At 53.9% G+C, this 27,471-nt stretch overlaps 11 protein-coding genes across 11 annotated transcripts; 5 read left to right on the forward strand and 6 right to left on the reverse strand.

Annotated features, from left to right (window-relative positions):
• Positions 1-578: 578 nt before the first annotated feature.
• On the forward strand, positions 579-3,228 carry N7482_008456 (uncharacterized protein; the record flags this gene model as incomplete). The annotated part of the gene is made up of 2 exons (XM_056690580.1): positions 579-768; positions 824-3,228. The coding sequence occupies 2 exons, from the start codon at positions 579-581 to the stop codon at positions 3,226-3,228; spliced, it is 2,595 nt and encodes an 864-aa protein (XP_056540345.1).
• Positions 3,229-3,684: 456 nt separating this feature from the next.
• On the reverse strand, positions 3,685-4,845 carry N7482_008457 (40S ribosomal eS26 domain-containing protein; the record flags this gene model as incomplete). The annotated part of the gene is made up of 6 exons (XM_056690581.1): positions 3,685-3,790; positions 3,849-3,951; positions 4,131-4,258; positions 4,492-4,528; positions 4,591-4,683; positions 4,839-4,845. The coding sequence occupies 6 exons, from the start codon at positions 4,843-4,845 to the stop codon at positions 3,685-3,687; spliced, it is 474 nt and encodes a 157-aa protein (XP_056540346.1).
• Positions 4,846-5,082: 237 nt separating this feature from the next.
• Positions 5,083-7,377, forward strand: N7482_008458 (CBS and PB1 domain protein; the record flags this gene model as incomplete). The annotated part of the gene is made up of 4 exons (XM_056690582.1): positions 5,083-5,307; positions 5,408-6,281; positions 6,345-6,439; positions 6,553-7,377. The coding sequence occupies 4 exons, from the start codon at positions 5,083-5,085 to the stop codon at positions 7,375-7,377; spliced, it is 2,019 nt and encodes a 672-aa protein (XP_056540347.1).
• A 791-nt stretch (positions 7,378-8,168) lies between these two features.
• Positions 8,169-11,874, forward strand: N7482_008459 (nuclear import receptor PSE1; the record flags this gene model as incomplete). Its single annotated transcript, XM_056690583.1, has 6 exons — positions 8,169-8,351; positions 8,508-8,730; positions 8,819-8,994; positions 9,058-9,489; positions 9,543-11,608; positions 11,667-11,874. 6 exons carry the CDS (start codon positions 8,169-8,171, stop codon positions 11,872-11,874), a joined length of 3,288 nt encoding a protein of 1,095 aa, XP_056540348.1.
• Positions 11,875-12,193: 319 nt separating this feature from the next.
• On the reverse strand, positions 12,194-13,299 carry N7482_008460 (uncharacterized protein; the record flags this gene model as incomplete). Its single annotated transcript, XM_056690584.1, has 3 exons — positions 12,194-12,542; positions 12,625-12,997; positions 13,083-13,299. 3 exons carry the CDS (start codon positions 13,297-13,299, stop codon positions 12,194-12,196), a joined length of 939 nt encoding a protein of 312 aa, XP_056540349.1.
• Positions 13,300-13,490: 191 nt separating this feature from the next.
• On the reverse strand, positions 13,491-14,914 carry N7482_008461 (iron-containing alcohol dehydrogenase; the record flags this gene model as incomplete). The annotated part of the gene is made up of 3 exons (XM_056690585.1): positions 13,491-13,862; positions 13,947-14,453; positions 14,564-14,914. 3 exons carry the CDS (start codon positions 14,912-14,914, stop codon positions 13,491-13,493), a joined length of 1,230 nt encoding a protein of 409 aa, XP_056540350.1.
• Positions 14,915-15,850: 936 nt separating this feature from the next.
• On the reverse strand, positions 15,851-18,007 carry N7482_008462 (putative alpha-L-rhamnosidase B; the record flags this gene model as incomplete). Its single annotated transcript, XM_056690586.1, has 3 exons — positions 15,851-16,736; positions 16,799-17,070; positions 17,123-18,007. 3 exons carry the CDS (start codon positions 18,005-18,007, stop codon positions 15,851-15,853), a joined length of 2,043 nt encoding a protein of 680 aa, XP_056540351.1.
• A 2,059-nt stretch (positions 18,008-20,066) lies between these two features.
• Positions 20,067-20,830, forward strand: N7482_008463 (60S ribosomal protein uL24; the record flags this gene model as incomplete). Its single annotated transcript, XM_056690587.1, has 5 exons — positions 20,067-20,085; positions 20,195-20,307; positions 20,433-20,466; positions 20,526-20,608; positions 20,675-20,830. The coding sequence occupies 5 exons, from the start codon at positions 20,067-20,069 to the stop codon at positions 20,828-20,830; spliced, it is 405 nt and encodes a 134-aa protein (XP_056540352.1).
• An 877-nt stretch (positions 20,831-21,707) lies between these two features.
• N7482_008464 (chalcone isomerase domain-containing protein) lies at positions 21,708-23,006 on the forward strand (the record flags this gene model as incomplete). Its single annotated transcript, XM_056690588.1, has 1 exon — positions 21,708-23,006. The coding sequence occupies one exon, from the start codon at positions 21,708-21,710 to the stop codon at positions 23,004-23,006; it is 1,299 nt and encodes a 432-aa protein (XP_056540353.1).
• Positions 23,007-23,333: 327 nt separating this feature from the next.
• On the reverse strand, positions 23,334-23,843 carry N7482_008465 (glutaredoxin; the record flags this gene model as incomplete). Its single annotated transcript, XM_056690589.1, has 2 exons — positions 23,334-23,491; positions 23,693-23,843. The coding sequence occupies 2 exons, from the start codon at positions 23,841-23,843 to the stop codon at positions 23,334-23,336; spliced, it is 309 nt and encodes a 102-aa protein (XP_056540354.1).
• A 1,341-nt stretch (positions 23,844-25,184) lies between these two features.
• N7482_008466 (uncharacterized protein) lies at positions 25,185-26,798 on the reverse strand (the record flags this gene model as incomplete). The annotated part of the gene is made up of 2 exons (XM_056690590.1): positions 25,185-26,552; positions 26,700-26,798. The coding sequence occupies 2 exons, from the start codon at positions 26,796-26,798 to the stop codon at positions 25,185-25,187; spliced, it is 1,467 nt and encodes a 488-aa protein (XP_056540355.1).
• Positions 26,799-27,471: the final 673 nt, after the last annotated feature.

Genomic DNA, 27,471 nt, shown 5'->3' on the forward strand with positions numbered 1-27,471 from the left:
AAAGAGGCAAATCCCTTTAGTGATGACTTTGATGATCAGGAAGAAGGAGAAGATGATGGGCCAAATTGATGATGCTGACGATGAGGTAGTGAGTTGACATTTATCCAGTAACTGTCTTCATTCAAGCTAGACATTTAAAATCTATCAGTATAATCTTTTAATCCTTGGAAGTTTTCTATGTTTATTTTAAATAGTATCTTCCTTCTTATAGGCTCTAGGGATATAGCTATTCCGAGATAGCGCCTTTCTCGATCTACAACTAGATATTGAGTATTGGCTCAAAGGTAAGGAGGTAATCTTTAAGAAGAGAAGGAGTTGATTTTAGATATAGGTAATAAATAAACGGATACTTTTCATCGATCACTGATTATCTATGATTGGTCACCGAGCGATCACATGACTGTACTGACCAGATCATAAGCCTGAGCCCCATCGCCCTCATAAAAGCGGCGGCAGCAGCCCAGACGGGGAAGCCCCACCCGGCGGACATCATCCTGTGTATATAGGTACATATTAAAGAGATACGAGTCATCTTCCGTCGTGTCTGAGCCCCACACTCACCTCGACTCGAAGCGACGATGGACCTGATTCCGCCGTCATACAAGTCCGCAACGGACCGAGATGCCTGGGCCATTATCGCCCACTATATCCCTTCCAGTGATCTGTGTGCCACCTCGCTAGTCTGCCATCGATGGCACGATTTGTTCATACCTTTTCTGTGGGGTGACCCGGCATCGCATTTTGGGACAGAAAACGATGCAGTCTATGGTATAGAACATGCCAAGTCCGTTACGTCTGACCCCGTGCTGACCCAGCATACCAGTTGCCCTCACGCGGTTCCGAAGAACCTTGAAATATGCCAGGAGAGAAGTGCGGGCGTTGACCCATACGCTTCATCTACCGCCAGCGCTGTCGGAAATCTATGGTGGCCCGCGACCTGGCTGGCTAAGAGATATTCTAGAGTATTTGCCTTCCTTGCAATGCTTGATGGTCTCGAGACTCCCCTTCTTCGACCATAATGCGATGGTTGCTTTGAGAGATCAACAACAATCCAGTCAATATAATGTCCGTCTTCTGTTAGCGGACCACGAGCCCAATACTACATCAGCGGGCCTGGCGGAGACGATCCTTCGCTTTCCCTTATTGACCTACCTAGATCTCTCATATACTACCTCGGCGCGAGACCAAAGCGTTTTGTCCTCGATCTCTCAGCTTGAGCACCTCCAAGTGCTGAAGCTGCGTGGTATTGGATTAAGGGACTCTGATGCCGAGTTCCTGGCCAACGCGATCGGGATCCGAACCCGTTTCCTGGATCTGCGCAATAACTTGCTCACCGACATGGCGATTCGTTCACTACTGCAAGCATCCTTTACTCCATCAGACCAAGCAACCATGCCGCCAATAAGGCACAGTGGTTCTTCGTCAGATCCTGTTTCCCAAGCAGCCCGCCACCACACCCAATCGGAGTTTTTGAAGTCACCATATCTGGATGAACAATATCTCAAGCTCCTGGCTCAACCGGGTTCAAATCACACCTGGATTGAAGACTTACCGTACACGGGAATCACACATCTCTATATCGCGAATAACCCGATCACGGTGGAAGGCGCGGCTGGCCTCTTGGCTTCATCTCGCCTCCACGCCCTCGACGTGGGGACTGTGAATACCGCGGATGTCATTCACAAAACAGCTATGAAACATGGGATGTATCCTGGAGCTGAGAAATTAGTGCCTATTCTGGGGAACGTGGCTGGTGACAACCTCGCTTATTTTCGAGCTCATCATGCCGTTGTCTCTGCCGAGCCTCCAGCGAAAGATGTGGCACCCACAGGTGACTTCCTTCCAGAACTCCCCGCCGGCAACGAAGTGCCCCGTGAAGCTGAGTTGGACGCCTCGCAGGAGGTTCATGAGCTACCCGGAGAGAACATACCGATCTTTGAGCTTGCAGATACGTCAATATGTGAGTCTAAAGACTCAACATTTACTACTAGAACTCCAACGCTACGGCCGTCGAATCCATATGAGGATCAGCCTTTGGCTCCAGTTAGACGAGGATCTGTATTTGCGCCAGAAGTGGTCCCTGATCCAGGTAATGACAATGAGTCTATCCTATTCAGTATCAATGGCTCTATTCCATCACGTTCAAGGCAGGATGACGATGAAGGCACCCTGCAATCAATCTCAAATCTCCGTGCCTTTGGGGAGGGCCTTGGGATGCCAAACCCACAATACAGTTCATCAATATCGATGGACGATCCCCGGTCCCAGAGAATCCAGGAATTGCTTGCGAAGCGTCCACAGAACCAATCCATTCCTCTTCGAGGTGGAAAGCAAAGTCGATTCCCGTACCTCCACCCGTCACACACCCCACACCTAGAGACTCTAGTCTTGACAGATGTCCCCTCGCATATTCCGCCAAATTCCCCGATCCTATATACTTTGACTCGATTCATTACTGCATGTTCCAATGAAGCCCTACTTGCAACCCTTCAAGCCGGGTCGGATTATTCCCTTCCACCCGGCCAAGCACGCATGCGAGCTGAGCAACAGCATTCTCGAACCCTCTTTGGCCTACGACGAATAATCCTTGAAGTCACGCCTACTGATAGTTTAACCCGACCCACTACGTGGAAGCCCGGTGTTCAAAATTCGAGTACGGGTGACCGCGACTCGGAGGCTCTCTGGGCAGCAGCAGTGGACGACTTTAGCTTTTTTGATGAGATGGAGTGCGGCATCCCCGAGAACGACCCGGGCAAGTACTTCCCAATGGCTGTCCTTAATGAGAAGGTTTCCCTCATGCCCTCGGATGATGATTCCTCCACCCACTCGGGTGCTGAGGCTTCTCCCCTCCCAGGTCGCCGGATCTCACGGCAAAGCGTCACATCTGCGGCGCGCAGCACACCTAGCCCGTCACGACCCGATGCAGAAGTTCAACAGCGCCAGTTAGTACAAGACATCGATCTCGTGGCGGAACTTGCTGCTTTCCGTCGCGCAAAGAAGGCTGAGTACGAGCAGGTCGTGCGCCGGGAGAGAGGGCGGCGCAGTACCAATGGCACGGGGATCTCGAGCTCGCTCGCCGCGACGACACCACAGATATCGATGGCACACTTTGTCGAAGGCCATTGGAAGGGCGAGGTCAAGATTGTGCGGAATCCGACGCCGAAGATGCGCAGCGGGATGGTGGATATGTATGGAAATTATTTCGAGAAGGGCTACCTGTATCCATGATAGTATATGCCCCATTATTTCAGTTCGCAGGAATGCTACTGTACGTCTACCTACAAGTTGGTGCGCAAGTCCCGTTTTAAAGAATTTATGGTATTTTTCTAGCCTGCAATACATGCAGACGTTCCCTTGCCTTCCATCATGCACATACCATCGTCATGTGGCTCTCATACATGGAAGGGGCACACGATACTGCGAATGGGGAAGAGAAAGCACACAGCCAAAGCGAGAAACAGGATTCCTGCCTGCCTTTCATGTCTGCCCTCTAATCTCATATCCGAGCATTTTCGTCAACACCCAGTGCCATTTTCTCCATTTCATTGCAGCATCTGCTTCGCGAGCAAAATGACACACGGATCCGTCGTTCAAGAGCACCAGAGCGGAAAGGAAAACAAAATAAAAAGATTCATTTCAGACTAGTTCCATTTTATTTTGTTGGTTGAATGGCGTTCCTCTCCTTTACAAAGCCTTGTTGGCCTGAGGGGGGTTCAGCTTCTTGCCATCCTTGTTGTAGCGAATCCGTGGGGGAGGAGCACGGTTGCGGCGGCCGACACGGGAACGGACACTGGAGGGAGTCAGTCAGTATGGAATGATGGCGAATGCGTAGAGCAGGGCGTGCGTACCGAACGATCTTGCCGTGAATAGCGCAGGAGACGCAGTACTGGAGCTTCAGGTACATCTTGGGGACAGAGTACTCGGCGAAGACGGAAGCCTCAGAGATATCACCTATAGGTCGAAAGATGATGGGTTAGCTCCAGTTCTCTTCGTAACAAGTGGTTGCATGAGGCGGCGATCCAGTAATTTGGTTTCACTCGAGGATCCGGGTGGCATCCTCTCGATTGGTGTCGTCCAGGGTTTTCTGGGTGACGATTGCGGATAGGATGTAGAGTCAAAGGGTCACGTACGGATGGCAGCAGACTCAACCATGTTGCGGATGGTGAACCGCTTGATGGCCTTGTCCTTGGGGGTGCAGCGAGCGCAGTTAGAGCAGCGCACGGGCTTGACGTGGCCGCGGCCATTCTTGTTACGACCGCTAAAGAAAATCTATTAGCGCCCATGTTCCTCGAAATTGTTCCGCATTATCCAGTTCTCCCATTCGGCGTGACTCGTCCGGCAATGCGCGTATGTTGGTTCTTCCGCTTTCGTGTGCTTTCTGCTTTGTCTCGAGGGGCGATTGCGTGCATCGATTTCATCGGCGTCATTGTGGAGATTCATGTCGGATGGGAGACTGGATGACGGATAATTTGAGGAGGTATCAAGCCTTACTTGTTCGCCCGCTTCTTGACCATTTTGACGGATTGCTCTGTGGAAAGTCAGAGAGTCGATCTGGGATGGAGAGTTGAATAGAGGGGGGAGGGAACGTACGGGTGTCTTGTCGGGAGTGGGTTGTCGAAGCACGCTCACACAGACGCTCTGCCGGAATGGATGGGGTGGTTGTGTTGTGGGAAGCCCTAAGCCCTTAAGCGAGATCCAGTCACGGGATAGACACCTGAGTGCCTTGGCCACAAGGCGGTTAGGCAGTAAGGCACCACAAACCGAGAATCATCCAGTATTCACGTGATTCAGTCACGAGCAGGACTTGGTCCCAAAGAAGCCTAGTGCCCGGATCGTACCGTTCATCGGCTAATTACCTAAGCCCCGTGTTTACGCCCGACCGGAGCAATAGCGTGAACACACCCCAAACACCCCTGTTCAGATCGACCATTGACTGCCCTTTTCCCCCCCTCGGACTGGACGAGACTCCCTTGCTTTTTCCCATCACTTTTCTCAGACCGGGTTTCATTCCTCCGTGTTTGCTCCACTCTTATCCTCCCTTTCTGTCCAATTTTGTTGTGTTCTTCCCCTCCTGGCATTATTATGTCGCATACAGGTACTTTTAGGGGCACGCCCAATAAGACTATCGGGAGAGGAAGGCTGCCCGACTTCGAGACCTCGAGTGCCTCCCACATCCCCCGGCCCCGTCCAGAACGTCCAGAATCATCCGCCGCCTCCACAACCCATACCCCGTCCAGCGAAGTCGGAAGTGGCACCATGAGCGCAGCCAGCAGCAGACAACGACAGAACCAGTCGAAGCGTGATGAGGTGCGTAATTGCGGAAGCTGTAGAGCTCGAACATAACGTCGCCCATGATCCGTCATCGTGGACTCGGCTTGCCGGCTAACTCTCGGGTTTTTCCACGCAGGCCATCCGCCGAAAGATGGAGGCCGACCTCAACAAGAAGAGGCACAACCCGACCAAGGCAAGAAATTCCCGCAAGGCCCCGCCGGGTACTGTGCTCGCCCTGAAGCCCAGCCAGGCACTTCAGATCAAGCCCACGCTCAGCATTGCGGAAGCCGCCCAGCTGATGGCTGCGAAGCGTGAGGATTGCGTGTTGGTTACCGACGATGATGAGCGAATTGCCGGTATCTTCACTGCGAAGGACTTGGCCTTCCGAGTGGTTGGCATGGGCCAGAAGGCGCGAGATGTGACCGTCGCGGAGATTATGACCAAGAACCCCCTGTGTGCGCGAACAGACACAAGCGCTACCGACGCTCTCGACCTGATGGTCCGCAAAGGCTTCAGACACTTGCCGGTCATGGACGAAAACCAGGACATCTCCGGTATTTTGGATATCACCAAGTGCTTCTACGATGCGATGGAGAAGCTGGAGCGTGCCTATAGCTCGTCGCGGAAGCTGTACGATGCATTGGAGGGTGTCCAGACCGAGCTGGGCTCGAGCCAGCCCCAGCAGGTTATTCAATACGTCGAGGCGCTTCGACAGAAGATGTCCGGCCCGACCCTAGAGACTGTCCTGGACGGCATGCCCCCGGTGACTGTCTCCGTGCGAACCTCAGTCAAGGACGCCGCGGCATTGATGAAGGAGCACCACACCACTGCCTTGCTTGTTCAGGACCAAGGCTCTATCACCGGTATCTTTACTAGCAAGGATATTGTTCTTCGTGTTATTGCCCCCGGCCTTGACCCTGCAACCTGCAGCGTGGTCCGCGTCATGACCCCCCATCCCGATTTCGCTCCCTCTGATATGAGCATTCAGGCAGCGCTCCGCAAGATGCACGGTTAGTTGGCCATAGCTCTCTTCTGCGCATTACTGCGACGAAAGTTGCTGACTCAGGTAACAGATGGCCACTATCTTAACCTGCCCGTCATGAACGAGGGCGGGGAGATTGTCGGCATGGTGGATGTGTTGAAGCTCACTTACGCTACCCTTGAACAGGTAAGCCTTTCTTTATTTTTATTTCTGGCGCCCCCTCCCCGAACAACCCCCGCCTTCATTGGACGTGAAAGCACAAAGAACTACGGATGTTCTAGGCTTAATGCGCTATTTAGATCAACACCATGTCGACTCAGGACGACGAGGGTCCCGCCTGGAACAAGTTCTGGCTGTCAATGGATCACGAGTCCGACTCAATGGTCTCTGGTAGCCAGCAGCCTCACACGCCACACCGCTCTGTTATGAGCCCTGATCTGACCCGATCACAATTCGACAACAGCGTTCTCCCGAACGAGTCCGCATCCCACCACGGTGGTGAAGAGCATTCCGAGGTGGCTTCCCAGCACCACCAGCACCACAATACCGACAACGCTCCGTTCCCCTTCAAGTTCAAGGCCCCGAGCGGTCGGGTGCACCGCGTGAATGTTCTGGCTACCTCCGGCGTTGCCGACCTCGTCACGCAGGTCACTGCCAAACTTGGTTCTGAAATCGAGGCTGTTGGTGGCGAGGCCGTAGTCGAGGAGGGCCGACTCAGCAACACCGGATATGCTCTGAGCTACATGGACAACGAGGGCGACACTGTCTCCATCACCACTGACCAGGACATGCTGGATGCCATTGAGCTCTCCCGCCGGACACACCGTGAAAAGGTCGATCTCTTTGTCCACGATCCCACCCAGCCTCCTATCCCGACCATCGTTGAACCGCAGCCGGCCAAACCCGCGACTCCCATCATTGAGGAGCATAGCAGCGCTGGTGGAGATGTGCCGTCGGAAGAGCCTTTGCTCAGCAAGCCCCAGCAGGCCTTCCCCTCGACCCACGGCCCCGAGGAGCAGTTCATCACTGGCGTCCCCAACGATCTCCTTCTCCCTGGCGCGATTGTCACACTGGCCGCGGTCATCGCTGGTGTATTCATCCTGAGCCGTCCTACCGGCCGTTAAAAGACTTGCATTCCCCCCCATCTAGACTTCTCTATCTCATTCTCTTCTTCGGTCTTCGTTCCTCTCCAGATAATCTCGACCGACTGCCCTCCCCTATTGCTCCTTTTGGAGTGCATACCCCCTTCTAATTATCAATATTCCTCGTCGCGTCCAGATACCGCTGTTCTAGTCATGATCAGTTGCGGCCTCTAGTTTAGCCTTCAATGCAAATACTTTTTTGTAGGGATGCTATCATATTGGAGAACCAAAAAACCCCCAACTCTTTTCTTCCAAATTTGTGTATATGTATATACATCAAGTGAAGCCATCAACCAATCATACCAAGATGGCCCGGTCGGCAAGCAAACGAACGCGTTCGCGTCAAAGTGCGGGCACGGGCGTCGAGTCGCCCCGTAGGGGTTGTAGGGGCCTGGCAACCAACGGCCTAACTTCGGGACCAAGTTAGTTTCTGACGGGTCTAACTCTTGTCTAGCTAATCAATTCTGAATGAGAGTTAACCCATAATCTGGCCTCGATTTCTCCTCCCTCGTGATTGTCTCAAGCCCCACTGTGTCGCCGGTTGCTTCCCCGGGGGAATGTGGTGATCAACCGAACGGCTCCCAGCGCCTATCGCATATCAATTCCCCTAATCATCAATCTTTTTTTCCTTCCTCCCCGCCCCACCAAAAACAAAACTCCTCCCCTTCAAACCACCCCTCCTCCAAACCACCCCCACCAGACATCCCACCTCCGGGGTTCCAACACACTGGGTCGTTTTTGTCTGTTGGATCTTGGGAACAGACACACCCATCATGTCCCTGCTGCCTCCCGAGGTCCACACCGCGCTGTCCCAGCTGCTGCGCGCTCTGAGCACCCCCGACAATGCCGTCCGATCGCAGGCCGAAGAGCAGCTGAACAATGATTGGGTGCAGAACAAGCCGGACGTCCTCTTGATGGGCTTGGCCGAGCAGATTGCTGGGGCTGAAGACACATTAGTGAGTGCCGACTCTAACTCGACATTACCTAAGGGGGGTTGGTGAGCCGCGAGGCGTCGTGTGTGTGCACGCTTGATGCCCACGACCCTCAAAGCCAAATGCCCTCGAAAAATGCAGTATCGAACGTGCGCTGACTCGGGATCTCTTTGCCAACAGACTCGTGCTTTCTCTGCTGTGCTCTTCCGAAGAATCGCTACCAAGACTCGCAAGGACCCCGTCTCCGGCGACGTAAAGGAGGTCTTTATGAGCCTGCCCAATGAGCAGCGTATTGTGATCCGCGAGAAGTTGGTGACATGTCTGACCACCGAGTCTACCCTCGATGTGCGCAAGAAGATTGGAGATGCTGTGGCTGAGGTGGCCCGCCAGTACACCGACAATGGTACGCGCACAACAAAACCCCCAGCCCTTGAAACCCTCGCGGAAGAATTCTCTCGTTCTGACGATTTGATATTTGGGGAATGTTATAGGCGACCAATGGCCCGAGCTGCTTGGTGTTCTCTTCCAGGCCAGCCAGTCTGCTGAGTCTGGTCTGCGCGAGACTGCTTTCCGTATCTTCACAACCACCCCCGGCATCATTGAGAAGCAGCATGAACAGGCTGTCCTTGGTGTCTTCACTAAGGGCTTCGAAGATGACAACATCTCGGTATGCTCGATTCTCGCCCGATACCACGCCTCTCAAAAGCACTAAACTGATCCATTCCTCTAGGTACGAATTGCCGCTATGGAAGCCTTCGCCGCTATGTTCCGCTCTATCGAGAAGAAGTCCCAGTCCAAGTTCTTTTCCCTTGTGCCTGCTCTTCTTAACATCCTGCCTCCCCTTAAAGAATCTAGCGAGAGTGAGGAGCTTTCTGCAGCATTCCTGGCTCTCATTGAACTGGCCGAAATCAGCCCGAGGATGTTTAAGAGCTCATTCGGCGACTTGGTCAAGTTCAGCATTAGTGTTATCGCCGACAAGGAGCTCAGCGACCAGGTTCGCCAGAATGCGCTGGAGCTTATGGCCACTTTCGCCGATTATGCACCTAACATGTGTAAGAAGGAGACCAACTTTGCGCAGGAGATGGTTACCCAGTGTCTGAGCCTGATGACTGATGTTGGTGCCGATGATGATGACGCTGAGGAGTGGAATGCGTCTGAAGACGTGAGTATTCCAATTTCAAGGACAATTATCAAGTTGCTAACTGTTTTCCATAGCTTGAACCCGAAGAGAGCGACCTGAACCACATTGCCGGTGAGCAATGTATGGACCGCCTGGCCAACAAGCTTGGTGGCCAAGCCATTCTCCAGCCCGCATTCTCCTGGATTCCTCGCATGATGTCTTCAACTGCTTGGCGCGATCGCCACGCCGCTCTGATGGCCATCTCGGCCATTTCGGAGGGCTGCCGTGATCTGATGACCAATGAGTTAGACCAGGTCCTTGCCCTGGTTGTTCCTGCTCTGCGGGATGCGCACCCCCGTGTCCGCTATGCCGGCTGCAACGCCCTCGGCCAAATGAGCACCGACTTTGCCGGTATCATGCAGGAGAAGTACCACGGCATTGTCTTGAACAACATTATTCCTGTTCTCGGCTCTAGTGAGCCCCGTGTGCAGTCGCACGCCGCTGCTGCTCTGGTCAATTTCTGCGAGGAAGCTGAGCGCAGCATTCTCGAGCCCTACCTCGGCGACCTCCTGAGCCGCCTTCTGGAACTCCTGCGCAGCCCTAAGCGCTACCTGCAGGAACAGGCTTTGTCAACTATTGCCACCATCGCTGATTCTGCTGAAACCGCCTTCGGCCAGTACTACGGCACCCTTATGCCGCTCCTGCTTAACGTCTTGAAGGAGGAGCAGGGTAAGGAATACCGGCTACTCCGTGCTAAGGCCATGGAGTGTGCCACTCTGATCGCCCTGGCCGTTGGCAAGGAGAAGATGGGCCAGGATGCCCTGAACCTCGTCCAAATCCTGGGCAACATCCAGCAGAACATTGTCGATGCCGACGACCCTCAGTCGCAGTACCTTCTTCACTGCTGGGGCCGTATGTGCCGTGTTTTGGGTCGTGACTTCGTGCCCTACCTGCCTGGTGTTATGCCTCCATTGTTGACCGTGGCTGCCGCCAAGGCCGATATCCAGCTGCTGGATGACGAGGACCAGATCGAGCAGGTCGAGCAGGATGAGGGCTGGGAGCTGGTTCCCCTCAAGGGCAAGGTCATTGGTATCAAGACCAGCGCTCTGGAGGACAAGAATACAGCCATCGAGCTGATCACTATCTATGCTCAAATTCTGGAAGAGGCCTTCGAGCCTTACGTCCTGGAGACTATGGAGAAGATTGCCGTACCTGGCCTTGCATTCTTCTTCCATGACCCTGTCCGCGTGTCGGCCGCTAAGCTGATTCCCCAGCTGCTGAACTCCTACAAGAAGGCCCACGGTGGCGCCTCAGCTGGCTTTGCTGAGATGTGGAACAAGGTGGCTGAGAAGATCATCGAGGTGCTGAGTGCTGAGCCCACCATCGATACACTGGCCGAGATGTACCAGTGCTTCTACGAGTCTGTTGAGGTCGTTGGTCCCAACAGCCTCACCCCGCAGCACATGCAGGCATTCATTGACTCCTCCAAGTCTACCCTTGAAGATTACCAGATGCGCGTGACGCAGCGGCTGGAGGACCAAGCCGAGCTTGAGGAGGGCGATGAGGATAACCTCGACTTCGAGTATGCTATCGAGGATGACCAGAACCTACTCAGCGACATGAACAAGGCCTTCCACACTATCTTCAAGAACCAAGGCACCACTTTCCTGCCTGCCTGGCAACAGCTGATGCAGTTCTACGACAACTTTATCACCAGTCAGGACCCGACCCAGCGGCAATGGGCCCTGTGCATCATGGACGATGTGCTGGAGTTCTGCGCTGCCGAGTCTTGGACCTTCAAGGACCACATCATGCAACCCCTGGCCTCTGGTCTGCAGGATGAGAATGCTGCCAACCGCCAGGCGGCCGCCTATGGTGTTGGTGTTGCTGCTCAGAAGGGCGGCGCTCCCTGGGCCGACTTTGTTGCTGCCAGCATCCCCAGTTTGTTCCAGGTGACCCAGCACCCCCAGAACCGTACCGAGGAGCATGTCTTTGCGACCGAGAACGCCTCAGCTAGTATTGCTAAGATCCTGCACTTCAACGCCTCCAAGGTGCAGAATGCCCAAGAGATCGTGACCAACTGGATCGATACTCTGCCTATCACTTACGATGAGGAGGCCGCACCGTACGCCTACTCTTTCATTGTCCAATTGGTTGACCAGTATGTGTTTCCCCTCCACCACGACTGTGCTGACACCCCCGCTAATACACCCTTTCAGGCAAAACCCGGCCGTTCTCAGCAAGGCCGACCGCGTGTTCGGCTTCATCGTGCAGGCCCTCGAGGCCGGCACCCTGCAGGGTCAGACGGCTGCCCGCGTCGCCCAGGCGGGCAAGCAGCTGGTGGCTGCGACCGGCGTGAACGCAGAGTCAATCCTGGCGGGCGTCAGCCCGGATAACCAAGAGCGGGTGCGCAAGCTCTTCCAGTAGAGGTCCGCTTTTGTTCTATATCAATGGCAGCCTTGTTCTGCCCATCCGGTTTCTTTTCTTTTTTTGTTAATCATTCCCCTTGGGCCATATGAATCCGATGCTAGTAAAGACGTGAAATGCTTTTAATTCCCATCATCTATTCCTGTGTTCCCTGTGCCACACCCGTATGAAGCGCTTTAAACCAATCGGAAAAGGAAAAAAAGAGAAGGAAATATTCAGTATTGGCTGGTTATATTTGTAGCGACTTATAACTACACGTAATCTAGTTCCATGCCCAAGTCGACCACAGCAATCCTTTTACCTCTCTCGTTCCGCATATTTACATGTTAGCCCCCCGAATCTCCCTCGCCACGATCTCCTCGAGCGTTGTCATCTCCGGCTCCCCAATAAGCCCGTTCGCCCGCTGCTCATACAGTGTCCCACCCTCAGTCCAAATACGCCGCAGCGTCACCACCGTCGCTGCAGGATTCCCAGCCGCCCACGCCTCATCCTCCAACTCACGCAGCCGCTCCAGCGGCGTAAAAGACACCTCCCACGGGCCTTTGGTGAGGCTCTCGAACACAGCCTGGATCTCGGCGGGGCTGGTGGTAAATGAATTGACGCATAGTGGGCGATTGCGCGTCTCGGGAGTTGCCTTGAGGAGAGTAGACACAACGAGCGTGCCGACGCTGTAGAAAACGGATCCACTTAGCCAAACGAACTGCACGATTGCTCCACTGACGTAAAACCAAGGGCCAGCATCAGACTCACTCTTCCATAGCCGTCAAGCTAACCCTTTCTTTACCCTCCGCACCCAGAAGCACTGCCTTTCGGGCCTTCACGTCCCATCCACCGGCCTCCTCCAGCCCGGGCGTGACATGCAAGTACATCTCAGCAAACGGTCCCGTCACGATATACGAGTAGTTCAGGTCCTTGCGCGAGATCTCTTTCTCCAGGACCGCGCGGACCTTCAGCTTCAGCTGGTGGGGTTTCTCGTGCGCCGAGGCCGGCCCGTAGGCGATGTCGGTGCCGTACTCGGAAGGGAAAAACCAGTTGACGCTCGGGCTGGCGGCAGCGAGGCGAATTAGTGGGATTTGCTGTGCAAGCGTGTTGCGACCAAGCGCGGAGATGACGGTGGTTATTCCTGTAGGGCGAGGTGAGCTTTATTGCGCTGTCGGTGTGTTGTGGGGTAAGGAGGGAGTGAATAGGATGATAGGATGATGGCGTACCCTCATAGGCAGCTTTGATGGCGCTTTCATCTTCAATGTCGCCAGTGATTACCTCAACTCCTTGCTTCTTGAGGAAAGAGCCTTTGCTCTCTGCAGTGCGCGGGGAAGTGAAGACGGCGATGCGGCCGAACTGCGAGCGCTCGGAGAGAATCGCGTTCAGGATGAAGCGGCCAATGGTTCCACTAGCGCCGAAAAGAAGGATATTCTGGGGAGCCATGATGCAATTGATATTATTTGCGCGCGGTATATATGACAGAAATAAGTCACCGAAAAGGAAAAGCAGGAGGCAACCAGGAACAACTCATACCTCCCCGTGAAATGTGGGGTTTGCGGGGCTCTGCTTATCAATCGGCCTGCTTGGATCCTCCTACTTCTTTTTTTCCGTCTCAGTCTTTCGATTGACACTTATTAAACTACCATCTCCAGAATCTCCAGGACCTGCTCCTTCTCTTTCAGTGGTACTGGGTTCGACTGGCACCACCGGTCGTGCAGGCTGTTCGCCGCCAGGGCGTCCAGCTTATCGCGGCCCACCCGTACGTCGCTCAAAGACCGTGGCAGTCCCAGCTCGCGGATGACAGCGTCAAGAATGTCCCCCAGGTCGGAGGCCTCCACATTGACGGAGCGGGAGCGCAGAACCTCGGCGACGACGGGATCGTGAACGAGGACCTCGCGCGTGTGCGCTTGTCGCTTGCGGTTGGCATTGTGCTTTGCGTTGAATTTGCAGACGGCGGGGAGCAGGATGCAGCTTGTTTCGCCGTGTCCGACACCCAGGGGGCCGAGCTAGAAGACGTGTTAGCTATCTTACAGCGCTGTGTAGATAAATTGATCCATTCAACAGGTCATAGAAACTGTCGCGCCACATACCTGATGTCCAATCCCATGGCTCGCGCCCAACTCAACCGACCCACTCGTACACGCAGCCATCGCATCCACAGATCCCAACTGACACGCCAGATGCGCATCCCGGTCTTTACGATCCTTCTTGCACCGCAGCAACCCGGAGACTAGCAGCCCCAGTGCATGCTCGGCAAGCTCGTCCGACGTCGGCGTCACGCCGACAATCGCGCACAGCGTCTCCACGCAATGGTCCACCGCGCGGATCCCCGTGCTTAGCCAGATTGAGTCCGGCGTCGTCTCCGCCAGCTCGGGGTCGAGGATGATGAGTTCGGGCCCGCGCAGTGGGGACTGGAAGCTGTACTTGCGACGCGAGCGGTCCTCTGTGCCGCCGGCGAAGTTGGAGTATTCCCCCGCAGAGAGGGAGGTGGGGACTGAGATGATGGGAACTGTGGGCGCTTTGATCTCGGCGCGCTTGTTGGGGCCTTGGGCGAGGGTTTCGAGGTCATCGGGTGTGCGAACTTGGTTTGCCAGGGCCTGTGGAGTTGGTATGTGTTATCATAGTACCAGTAGTGATCGGAGTGCAAAATACTGCCAGCCCTAGGACCAAGAACACCATCGTAAATATGAGAGATCGAAACACTCACCAGTGCAATTATCTTCGCTCCATCCGTCAAACTACCCGCTCCCAGGGTCAACAGCAGATCCGCCTGCACATTCCGCACATCCTCTACAATCTCCAGCACCTCCGACCACAACGTATGGCTCTGCATGCCAATCCGGCGCCCAACAACCTTCTCTGCCCCCAGAGCGGCAGTCAGTCGGTCTAGCGCATCAGTTTGACGCGCCAACGATCCTGAGCAGATCACATACACGCGCGAGGCGCAGAAGGTCTCGGCGACGTGGTGGGCGGCGGCGGCGGGGAAGGCGATGCCATAGCTGAGCAGTGGGCGCTCGCGGCCAGCAAAAGCCGGGCGGACGGTTTCAGTTTCGGACATTGTTTCGGTTGCGTAAAGGACGGAGCGTTTTGTAGAGGTAAAGTCGGTCAAACTTGAATATCAGGGATCTGCCGGGGGAGCTATGGATTTTATATCAATGTGAAGACTAAGCTTCAGGTGGGATGTGGGGCCACGACGCATGTGGGTTCGCCCCAGTCTTTGGGCTAGTGTAGTAGTTATGATCAAAGTTCATTTGAAAGGTATTGATGGCTGCAATGCAGTGCACCTTGAAGAAATATGCGGATACTCGCTGGTTTAGATACTGTAATATGCATCTATACGTACCGGATTTTCCCTGGCAGGTGGGGCTCTCCCGTGCTAGCTGCCGCTGCTGCTGTGAGAACCTTTCCAAGCTACGAGCTCTCGAAGATACACGTTCTCATTACCAATATCCTAGATGCGTCTAGATTCGTGGGTTACATTGATGAACTAAGTGAAAGTCCTGGAGAATATAATACCCTTGCAAAATATGGGCGGGAGTGATATTACAGCTCTCCGCGCCGCAATATCCCTTTCGGTGTTGGATTTTCGTCCCCAAAGCCCTCAGAAGACCCAGCAAGAATAGCTTGAGAACCTTCAATAAAATGGGAAAAGTAAGAACTCGGGGTACGTTGATTGATGGGTGAGGGGGAAAGAAAAGAGACATTCTAAATCGCTGAATATCACGGAAGCTAGATCAACGAGTCCTACCCTTAAAACTTGGTCAATCTACGTCCGAGCAATAAGTGAGGGGTTCCAGGTGCTTTTCAAAAGAGTAGACTATAGAATGCCTCTCCACCTTAGGAGTGTTTTTGACTACCTTTGAGACCAGAGACAGTATGCTCAGCAAAACTATATTGATCAGACCGGACATTCGATTCTAGACCCTGCAAGCATAGCCCAATCCATTGACCTCACAGCGAGAAAGATACAATCCACTTACTGGAATCCCAGAAATCAACGAACAACCACCTTGAAAGATCCTCCGCCCACGACACCGAAAGTGGCCGTATCATCAGCATATGTCAGACCCCTGTTCACCTGGTCCCCGTTGATCGTGATTGATGGTTTCTTGGACGTGATATATGGCAGCGTGAGGTTCCCAATAGTTCCATCTGGAACGGAGAAATTCAGCGTGTACTCATGCTTCTTCTTCGTCCAAGAAGCCTGGAACTTGCCAAGCGAGGTAACAAAGCCCGCCTCAGCATGATCCAAATCCGCAAACTGAGGCGCAATACCCCACGTGCGCCCCAGCGGGGAGGTCACAGAAAGGCCGACGATATAGTTGGTCAACGCGGAAGTTGGCCCAGAGGACCAGCCGTGCGCGTGGGAAACATACGATGTGTCGTAGTTGTACCCTCGGCTGCTCCTATAGCCGAAAGTTCCATTGACAAGATACCCTTCGATCACAGTGCTCTCTGTACCATTGGGGTTGTTGATGTACCAGCCCCAGCTGCGGCGGATGAGGTCTAGTGCGCGAGAAGGCTTTTGGACGACAAAATGGCTTTGAATCTCGAAGGATGAGATAAAAGAGGCAATGTTTTCGGGAAGCTCCGGCGCAGCAGCCCCAATTGGAGTCCAATTATGGAGGAGTTTGTCCGAAATGCTGGCTGCGCGTTCTGAGTCTACGACCCCGAAGAGGATTGCCATGCTGTTGGCATCCTGGGGATGGAGTGTGGTATCGGTGGCATTGTCCTTGAAAGCGCCGTACGAATCATCCCAGCAGTAGGCGTTAATGGCCGTCTTCAGGTCATTGGCTCTGGAGGTCCAGGTGCCGGAGAGGTTGGTGGTGTCGCCAACCCATGTGGCAAGAGCCACTCCCGTCCGCAGGGTGTGATAGAGGCTGGTTCTTGTAAGCTTTGTGGCTTCCCAGAGCTTGGCGGCCCGACCAGGAAGAGCACATACATCATTTGAGCCTCTGTATTATTATACCCTTGCTGCCACCGGGCCCAGTCGCGGGTACCAGTGACATTCAACAGGCCACTGGGATATGTCACCTTGCCGTAGATGTAATTCATAGCGGCGAGATAGCCCTCCCAGTTTTGCTGCAAGAAGCTGGTGTCATTCGTGTACAGAACATAGTTGTAAGTGCCAATCATCGACCACATGTGGTAAGTGTCCGAGCCCTTCTGGCTGAGTGGTGGCCCTGATTCGTCAAAAGCACCAGTGGACGTGTCCTATTATGGAATGGGTCAGAATTGGCATCATTATCCAGAAGTTGAAGCATACCTGTGTGTTATACATAATCTGCAACGCGTTCTTCACGCTATCTAAGTCTCCGAGGCTTACAAAGGCTGAAGGTACTGCGATGCCCATGTCACCAGGCCAGACAGCACGGTCTCGCTTGGCGCCGTCAACAATGATGGTGTCCCCAGGCCCAAGAGTACCGTTGTTAAGCCATCCGGCTTTGAGTCCACTGGTAATGCGCCCAGTATCGACAGGGACCTCGTTGGTTTGCAGTGTATAAGCCCCACTGTACCAGATGCGGTTCAGTAGCTCATCGCTGCAATGGAAGTATCCTTGGTAGGCACGAAGATTTGACCACGTTGGCTGAAAGTCCAGCTCAACACTCAGATCCTTCAACTCGACGTTGGTAGAGTTCTCCGTGACCAGAAAGATCGTTAAATATCGGAATCCGCCGCGAAGATATCGATCTGGCATATCATAGGAGTGCTCCCCCGCTGAGGAGAAATTCGCGTATATGGCACCATCGTGCCACAGACTGTTGGACGAGTCTGACCACTCTCCAATCCAATTCTTTCCTTCGGTAAACGCGAGGCCCAGTGCTCCACTGCCCGTGGAGGCGTAGTCGAGATGGACAATGCCGCCCACTTCCTTGCCAAAGTCAAAGACCACAAGCGATCCGTTTCCGTGCAGCGTCGCTGTTGCAGGCTGAGCCGGATTGGTGATCGCATCTGTTTTCAGCTCAGATAGAGTCGATGCTGGCCGAACAGTTCTTGATGTTGGTGCGTAGATGTTCTTGTCCCACGCGCCGCTAAATGCGCTGCTGGTTGGACCCGAGCAGGTGGTATTCCGCCAGCAGGACTCTGCTCCACCTAATACGAGTAGAGAGAAAAGGCCTAGGAGAAGACTGGACCAGTGGATCCGCACCATCTTTTCTTAGAGACGTAGATTTCCTATATCAAGGTAGACGTGGAAAGTGGATCAATGCCCCAAATACGGGGACTACATATAGTGACCAAATGCCGGCGGGGCTATGAAGCAGTCTAGAGCAGGACTGGATTTCTCGGCAAATAATACCGCGAGCTAGGAAGGTAGCAACATACGCAGCAAGGCGGAGAATCGAGGAGGTTCGACATTGCACCTCACTCATTGGTGGAAGAATCTGCGTGAAGGGATATTGCACATTACCAGAATCAAGGCAAGGATCGGCAGAACAAGCAATCCAGTGGCTTCCAGGTCTCCATCATTGTCATAGAACCTGCATTAATTCCGCGAGCCGAAACGACTTCCCCGCAAACGCTGTCTCCGCGGCTACGGGACGAGAGTAAACAATTCAGGATTTTGGATGTTGACTTATTTGTTCGAATAAGTAAGAACAGATGATGACACATAACGGGAATACATTCCCCGAGGTTGTCGTCAGCGCCGATATTATATCACCAGCTATCTTCTGGAGCCCATTCATCCTCGTAATCGAGCTCTTCGAGGTCGACGGTCCATCCTGGCGGAGGGGTGAGACTAAAGTACACGGACGATTACATCATCCGTACTTGGGTGGATCGACTGACCGAAGATTTGGCAGTCGCCTTAGCAAGTTCTGGGTTATGGGTGAATAGATGGAACGAGGCTTCGAAAATTGATATCGAATGGAAGTCAGTGGATGGAAAACAGTCGACGCGGATGATGGCGGCGATTATTCACATTGTAGCATAACGTAACTGTTACTAGTTAACTACTCCTAGTTGCACAAGTCTTACGAACTCCGGCTCAGATCAAGCACAGTCAAGCCTCATGGATGATGACTGACGCCTGCATGGGCGTGTGGCACAGTCAATAATACCTTTGCTACATCGATCCGTCGCGCCCTTGGTGCGTCGGTGACGGATCTAGGATCCATGTACCGAGTCTTAGGCAACAACCCATGATAGAGACGGTAGGTAGGTTGCCAGGGCTTCCCCTCGCGGCTCAGGCTACCCGTCTAGAAAGAGGTGTTCGATGGCTAGATGATGCACGAGCGTGTGGTCGTTTGTCTTCTGTATGTATGTATCTTGCCGCTCAGTCTCTTCAAAAGCGAAAAAACATTGCGCAAAATGGTCCTGGAGCCCATGCGGCATTGTCACAGCATTTCGAGTTTCTTGAAATTATCGAGTTCTGGGTAAAGTTCATTTGATTTTGAAGGGGCAACATTGGCTCAAATCTTCCCAAATCATACGCTGAGGTTGTTCATCGCGGGTCATTTTCCCAGGTCGCCAGTGAGAAAAAGAATAATGGGAGTACGTTCGGTGTGGACCCTTTGGACTGTAGTAAACCTTTAATCCATATATTCATTGTCGGAGTAGTTAGTGAGAACGCATTCCTACCGTCGCAGGATGACATTCATACTTTGATCGTTCCCTGGCTGCCATATCGGCTTTTTCGACGAAGTCCTCTATTCCCTGGCACAGGAGAACTGATTGGCGTGGGGCGACTGTCACGGGAATAAAGAAACCTCAGGCTAGTAAATTTGCATGGCGTCGAAGCTCGTCGGGTGAGAAGCTCCGTCGGTCATATATTAGGTTGGCTTTACCGCCAATGCTCGGATAACGGGTACAGTAGAATAGTTCGATTTGGCCAGAGTATAGTGTTCTGGTCTCGCGATACTTCGGAATCGTTGTTCGAGTCGTCTTCTAGAAACAGCAGGCAGCTTCTGCTCGAGTTCACACGTCGCTACGCGCCCGACCGACCTTTCAAGGTTGTGATGACCTCGGATCAGTTAAGTTCATACAGTTCGTGTCCCTAGAGGGTATAGTACCGGTCGAAGTGGATCCATTAGTCAGTACACCCACCAATCAAAACTCAAGTCCAAGCGATACCTAATAAGCGGCGTGTCATGTGACGCACAACCCACCCGCATGCAATTTTCACCTCACACAAGTGACCTTCTTCCCCGACCAACGACAACCCGTGCACTTGAGCCCATTCACGACACCCTCAAGGTCGCTCCGTCAAGATGGCTGTCCGCAACACCGGTGCGTACTCTCTCGCCCCCTATCCTACATCTGCCGCCTCGATCTATTTGCCAATCCACCGATTTTCGACATTCAACCGACTATACAAATACTGACGAACTCTTTACAGCACTGGCTTCCTCTCGTTCCAAGAGCCGCAAGGCTTACTTCCAGGCCCCCTCCTCGGAGCGCCGCATTCTCCTCAGCGCCCCCCTGTCCGCTGAGCTGAAGGCCAAGTACGGTGTACGTTAAACCAATCGAATCGGTGTGAATCTGGGTCTCGCACAATCGGCTTCTCGAGAAGGGAAAATGGACTATGCAGGCACCAGCAGAACTAGGGCAATTGGAACTAACGCTATGCACAATAGGTCCGCTCCATCCCCATCCGCAAGGACGACGAGGGTAAGATTCAATCTGGCTCCAATATACGACCCGGCGCAATCCTAACGAACAATCTATAGTCACCATCGTCAACGGCTCCAACAAGGGCCGTGAGGGCCGCATCACCTCCGTCTACCGTCTCAAGTTCTGCATCCACGTCGAGGTAGGATTTTTGTTCCCAGCAGCCGTTTTCCCAAATGACTAAATTAACTCTTCTTTTTCCACACAGCGTGTCGTCCGTGAGAAGACCAACGGCCAATCTGTCCCCATCCCCATCCACCCCTCCAACGTCGTTATCAGCAAGCTCAAGCTCGACAAGGATCGTGAGGAGATCCTTGCCCGCAAGGCTAAGGGTCGTGAGGCCCGCAAGAACAAGTCGACTTAAGGGGTGTCTTGTGTGCGGGGTTTAGGTTCATATTGCAATGACGGTTTAACGGCGCGGGTGTATTGAAGGACTCCCAAAGAAAGGGCGATCCAACATACCATTCTCAGGATCAATGTTTCTGACACCAGGTGCATTGCGATGAATGAAAAATGAAAATATCCTTTTCTCTTCCATTTGGAGTTGGATCCTGCTGGGCAATATGTTCTCCGGGTCTAGCGTTCCTTTTCGATCTGCATTGATGAAGTTCTTTGTTTATCAGAGATTCACCTGTATGCGTAATTTGTGGGGCAGTAGGATGACCGAGGAAATGGAAGGCCTTAAAAATTCCGGAGTACACTACGAGTTGTGCCTTATATTCTTAACTGCGTATGCCTATACAATACCTACATATTGCGAGACTATCCTGGCACCAATGGTGTACAGAATCCCTCTGAAGATCACATTGTAGCCAGGGTTTAGGCGCGCAGGCTATCTAACGAAACCACGGGACCAGGACTCTCAACTTGATGCATATACTTTACACAAGTGGCCTGTGTATATATACTTATAGAGGAAGGAGCTTAGTCTGAATTAATGTCGATATTCTCTCGTTGCTTGGGGATAATCTACGCTCTGTATAAGATGACCTCTACTTGAAAGAACCCACGTTTGGGTCTTCTCGCCATAGTTAAAGTCGAACTTGCCCACCTATTTCCATTACTATTTAATTTCCTATTCATAATTGGATAAATATTTCCACAAGGCCCAGTTTCATTCGCTGACAGGTCCGCTATAGATCATGCCATATCACGTGCATCCCCTCGCGCAGGTGTGAAGCCACCTCCAACTCCGACGGCAGCCGCCTCCAATCCATATCCTCGTTGACAACCCCAACACCATGGCTACTCATCTTCGTGCCAGCCCCTGGCGCACTTACCAGTGCCTCGCCCGGCAGCGGATCCGGCAACCCTCCATCACTCCCAGGTCGCTCTCCACGACACACTCACTCCGATCCACCAACAATGCCGGCAGCAACCCACTCCGCTCAACAGGGCGCGCAAAGACCGAACAGGATGTCGCAAAGTCCAAGCGGTCAATCGCCTTCTCGATCGTTGGAATGGTCGCTTGCGGTGCCGCTATGTACGGCATGATCAAGCTGGACGTGTTCGGGCTCGATGCGCTAGACGCGGGCAAAAACAAAGGCTCCGAAGCAGAGCAGGTCAAGCAGAACAAGCTCGAGCTTACACCAACATCAAACGGATCCATGAAGATGGACGGACCACCCGGGTTCCCAAGCACGGGCGGACCTTCCGTAATTCCCCTGCACGGCCAGGACAACGTCGAGCAGGTTGCGACGGGGACCAGCACAATCCCCTACTTCCCCGCGACAATTCGGCTGCCGTCTGCCTCTGAAATCGACAGCAAACAAACAGGCGACGAGTTGTCTACCTCCGACGGTGACGAGTACCAGCTCCTCGGCCTGGGCATCCGCACCGTTTCCTTCCTCTCGATCCAAGTCTACGTCGTGGGCCTGTATGTCGCCAAGTCCGACATCACTGAGCTGCAGCGGCGCCTGATCCACACAGCCATCCACCCGCCTACCGACGAATCAGTCGCGATCTCCGGCATCGGCGCCGACGCCGCCACCTCGCTCGTCCCGCCGGAGCGCCAGCTGCTCAAGGAGCTCCTGCTCGACGCGGAGCGCGGCGACGCCGCCTGGACGGCGCTGCTCAAGGACAACGGCATCCGGACGGCATTCCGCATTGTGCCGACCCGCAACACGGACTTTATGCACCTGCGCGACGGCTGGGTACGCGGGATCACGGCGCGCGCGCAGCAGAAGAAGCCGCCGCCTGGCGCGGCGCCGGGCGAGTTCCAGGACGCGGAATTCGGGACGGCGATGAATGACTTCAAGGCTGTGTTTGGGGGTGGCCAACGCAAAAATGTGCCTAAGGGGCAGACACTGGTGCTGCTGCGCGGGGCGCAGGGTACGCTGGATGCGCTGTTCCAGCCGGAGCCGACGAAGCCGATGCGGTGGATGGGGCGTGTTGTCGATGAGCGGGTGAGCCGGCTTGTGTGGTTGAACTATCTGGCTGGCAAGTCTGTTTCGAGTGAAGGGGCGCGGCAGAGTATTGTGGAGGGATTGATGGCTGTTGTTGAGAGGCCCGTGGGCACTGTTGTGCAGCGGGTGGTATGAGGCTTTTGAAAGATCTTGGTCTGAGATTGGAATCTCTTTGAGAGCCTTGTATAGCTGACGGACAGCTGATTAACTTCTTGTCTTGTCTTTATTATTTTTTCCCACCTGTACTTTATCTATGGTTCGGTATTGCAATCTTGATTCAGGCCTACATGGAAGCGGAGAGAATCCTATCTTCCAACTCGACTCTAGAACCACTCTCAAAGATAGAAATATAGACGTAATTGAGCATGTAAATGATGGAATGCATTACAGTTCCGCGCAATTACGAAACCACTCATCACTGCTTAGATTGCTAAAAACTGTACAAGAGATGTCGCCTCATGTTCACAGGGCACCAGCATCCTGCAGGAGAGCGGGGAGGTCAGCAGACTTGGCCTGCAGATCGGAGTTGCCACCGATGTGCTTCTGCTTGATGAAAATGTTGGGCACTGTGCGCTGGCCGGAGATCTCCTGGAGAGCGTTCTGAATGGCGGAGCCGTCCTCTAGCATAGGAACAACAGATTAGCATCCCATTGCAACATAGTCAGACTAACAGACGCAAGCGCCGGCAGAAAATCGAGACGAATACAATGGTTGAGCGGGTTAGCGCGGGCATTTTGTTGTGAACCCCGAACAACATTGTTTGCTCCGAGCCCCGCGCAAAGCGCAAAGAGTTTCCCGACGTATAGCGCAGATCTACTCACCGACTAGATCGAGCTCAAGCAGCTCGTACTTTGCGCCGAGCTTGTCGAGCAGGTCCTTGCTTGACTTGCAGTAGGGGCAGTAGGACTTGGAGAAGACGACGACGCCATTCTCGTTGATGAGGTTCTGGGCCTTGGTCTTGGCGGCGGACATGGCGGCGGGTGAGGGACCGGCGAAGGAGCCGAACAGGCGCTGGAAGATGAAAGAAATGGTGGGCGAGGTGGGGAAGAAAAAGAAACCGGCGGGGTGGTTTCTTTTTTATACCTGTGGTGTGAAGTGGGAGAAAAGGAGAGTGTGGTTGGGGATTGGCTGCAGAGGACTGGAACGATACGGGATTCTGTCATCGCACCCGGGCGATGATGTCAGGTGATGATTTGTCAGGTTGGCCCTTTGTTCTAATTTAGTCAGCGACCGGAGTCTGCTTATTAAATACACAGTCAACCTGGTTTCACCTCAGCAGGGAATCTATAGGAATACCACTTCGATTCTGCTTGAGATTGCATTTAGAATTCAGACTAGGCCCCTCCCGAAGTAGAGAGTGGACCGGAGTCCCGCCAGGAAGGCTGAACTAAATTATTTCCGTCCATGACTTGTGAAGCTGACCAGTGTCCAACTACAGCGGGAGAGCGCATTCTAGTGATATTCCTTGATTGATGATTCTTTTGGTCCACGGCCTCGGCTATAGCTGCTCGCCGCGCTCAATGAGAGTCAACAAACTCGATAGAGGGAGGTAGAGATAAAGGAGAGGAAAAAAGAAAAACGCAGAAACGCTTGCAAGGAGGCTTGGGAATATGGCAAAAGAGGCAACAAAATGTCCGCAGGCAAAAGCAAATAGCAAAAGAAGAAGAACTAAAAATGTAGGAATAAACCAGATAAGATAGGAATGAAAACAGTGAGAAGAGAAACATCGAACTCAAAAGCTGTAAGTGAAATAAAATGATATACACGGACAGCAAGCAACCTGTCCATGGCAGTCCGATGACGGGAGAATTTTTGTGTGCTTGTCCAATTTCCCTCGGCGGGGCGGCATGAAAAGCGAAGAGGAAGAATGGTCACAGGAGAAGGGAAGGGAATGGGAAAGGAGTGGATGAGATGCCATGTCCTGGTGGGAGGAAAAGAAGACCGAATCAAAAAGAACTTCTGGAAAAGACGAACCGAAGATGAAGGCTAAAAACCGACTGAACACCATTCCCACCGGAGAGAGTGAGGAAGTAGAGGTAAGGATCAACAGAGAAGAGAAAAGGAAATCCAAGAAGTTGGTGGTGGGTTGGGGTGGGGAAGTGGGCAAGTATCAAAAGGTATCTGGGGAGTAGTCAGATAGACAAGGACACGAAAAAGGTCCTGTGATAGAAGGCCGAGGGGGGGAGTTCCTGGTTAGAAAGAAGAGTGGAAAAGTGAACGGCCATCACATCACAATGCAACATCCACAGCCCTTCTCCTTTTCCGGTGGCTCCTGCGCTGAGACGACCGGCGGGTTCCAGTTGGGATTGGGCGTCAGGCCCATTGGGGGGTGTCCTGCACCTTCGGCATGGTGCTGTAGCCGGTGCTCGTGTTCGGTCGTGGCGGTTCCGGGCTCTTGGGCGGCTTCGGTAGCTCTTCCACCTTTTCTTCCTCCTCAGACGCCTGTGCCTTGGGTGGAACCGGAGGCAGGTCATTCGGGTGGACAGCAAGAGGAGCAAAGTTGCGGTCATAGGTGGTGGGGCTGCGACCCTCTTTCTCCCACTGTTCCTGTTGCATCTTTCTGGCGAGAGTAGGAAGCATCTGCTGGTCCGGTGGCAGGCGAGGATCGGGCTTGTACATGGTCGCCAGCCATGGCGGGTCGCCCTCCGGCCGGTTGGCTGCAGTCGTGGGTCGGGGTTCACCACTGCGGGTCACAGGACGCTGCGAAGTGTTTCCAGAGACAGCACGCGACCGCGCGGTGGAAGTCTTTCTGTTTGTAGGGGGAGCAGAGGTCTTCCGGGTGGCCGAACCCGTCCCCTTGGCTGGGTTCTTCTTAGCCGGGGTATTCGGAGTCGTGCTGAACCCGCGGCTTCCTGGGCGGCTTTCCGGGGAGGGAGGAGAAGCCTCCGGTTCGCCTGTGTCGGTCTCGCTGGCTCTGCGGCCTCGGGAGAATTCGTCGTCGTCACGTTCATCGGTCGCCGCACGGCTTCGGAGGCCGCGAGAATCGCGACCGGTCATAATAGGCACGGGGCTGGCGGTGCAAATGGGTATTCGGGAAGAGCTCTTTCGGAGGCCGGGGTTGCTGTAGAGGCTCGCCGCAGCTTCATCGGCGGCAATCTCCTCCGGTCGACGGAGATCCCAATGTTTCCGCTCATCGTCGGCATCGTCTCTGCCAAATTCCTTCCGGGCTGCCTCTCGCAGCTCAGGCCAGGGTTCGGAGTGCTCGACATTGGGTGAGGTTGCCGAGGCCGAGCCATTGGCAGCACTCTGATGGGAATCGTGGCTCCTCCCACGCCCAGCGCTCGACTTGCTCTCCGCTCTCATCCGTCGGTTAAAGCGAATGGCCGCCTGGTGCAGCTCCTCACTCTCGATTTTCGCCAGCTTGTCTCGGTGGATCCATTTCTCGCTATACTTCTCTCCGGGCTCGGACGAGTCCTGTCCGTCCTGACCTTCTCCGGGCTCTCTGCGGATCGATGGATCCTGCCCGGGGCTGTCGCGCACGCCGCCGAGGTCGCTCCCTTGTCGGTTGAGGCTATGGTCCGGTCGGCCGCGGCTGGAGTTCAGATACGGACCATCGTGCGATTGCACGTTTCGCGAGACCGACGAGCTGCGCGAGCCATCTGAGTTGCGGTTCAGGGTCGATCGTGCTCGGACTGAGCTTGAATCGTGGGAGTTTCGTGGTCTCGAGGGATGCTGAATGCCCTGTTGGAAGAACAAGGTGGTTAGTAAAAAAGCCTTTCCCGAAGTTCCGCTCTCATCTTCGCTTCACAGCCAGACCCAGTGACAATGTGTACTTCAGACGGACAGGACAAATTTTCCCACTCAAGAAAGGGAAGAAAAAAAACCTACATCGCTACCGATCGGCACTGCAAATTCCCACTTCTCACTGTCCACGCCTCCCGGCGAGGTCAGGGCATCTGTGGAATACGCGGTGGCTACGCCCGCCATTCCAACAGGTTCGCAAGTGTGTGGAGGGTCGGTGAATAAGGCCAGTCCAGCTGGAGCCCGCTTCGGAGGAGCAAGCAAACTCGATAAAGAGAGAACCGGGTCTGCTTCAGCTGATGGATGTGTATGGGAGTCTCGCTCAATCCATGCCAGTGTCTAGCGCACAAGCCCGTCACAAAAACCAGAACTGGGAGCCGGGAATGAACAGTCGAGGGTCGTGGGAGCCGGTGGTAAGGGGGGGTAGGGAAGCGCGCAGTGCCGCAGTGGGGAGGGGGAAAACCGAAAGAAGTAATTTGTAAATACACTGCAGGGGGCAAAGTGTGGTAGAGGTTCCCAGCGTGTCTCGCCGCAGGTTGCAGCGCGTGCCGTTCGTGCAGCGCAGTCCGTTAGGAAGGTATCTTCAGTCGCGATCCACGGGTGAGCCCTGGGACCGCGCGACTTGGTTCCGTGGGAGCCTCCGATCTTCGCCCGGGTAACAGGGTCACGTCAAGTGGTGAGTACTCGGTAGAGCTTCCAAATACCAGGGTGACAGGTCTTCCTGCAGCCAGGTCGAGCCCACGAGGAGGAGGTTGGGAGATCGTGGGTTCGCGAGGCGAAGAGGGGGATGAGGTGAAAAAGGAGGGTGGGGGAATAGAAAGCTCAAAGCTCAAAGGCTCAAGACTCGAGGCTCACGACC

Source organism: Penicillium canariense (assembly GCF_028826845.1).
Source record: "Penicillium canariense strain IBT 26290 chromosome Unknown utg000006l_segment0_segment0, whole genome shotgun sequence".
Lineage (NCBI taxonomy): Eukaryota > Fungi > Ascomycota > Eurotiomycetes > Eurotiales > Aspergillaceae > Penicillium > Penicillium canariense.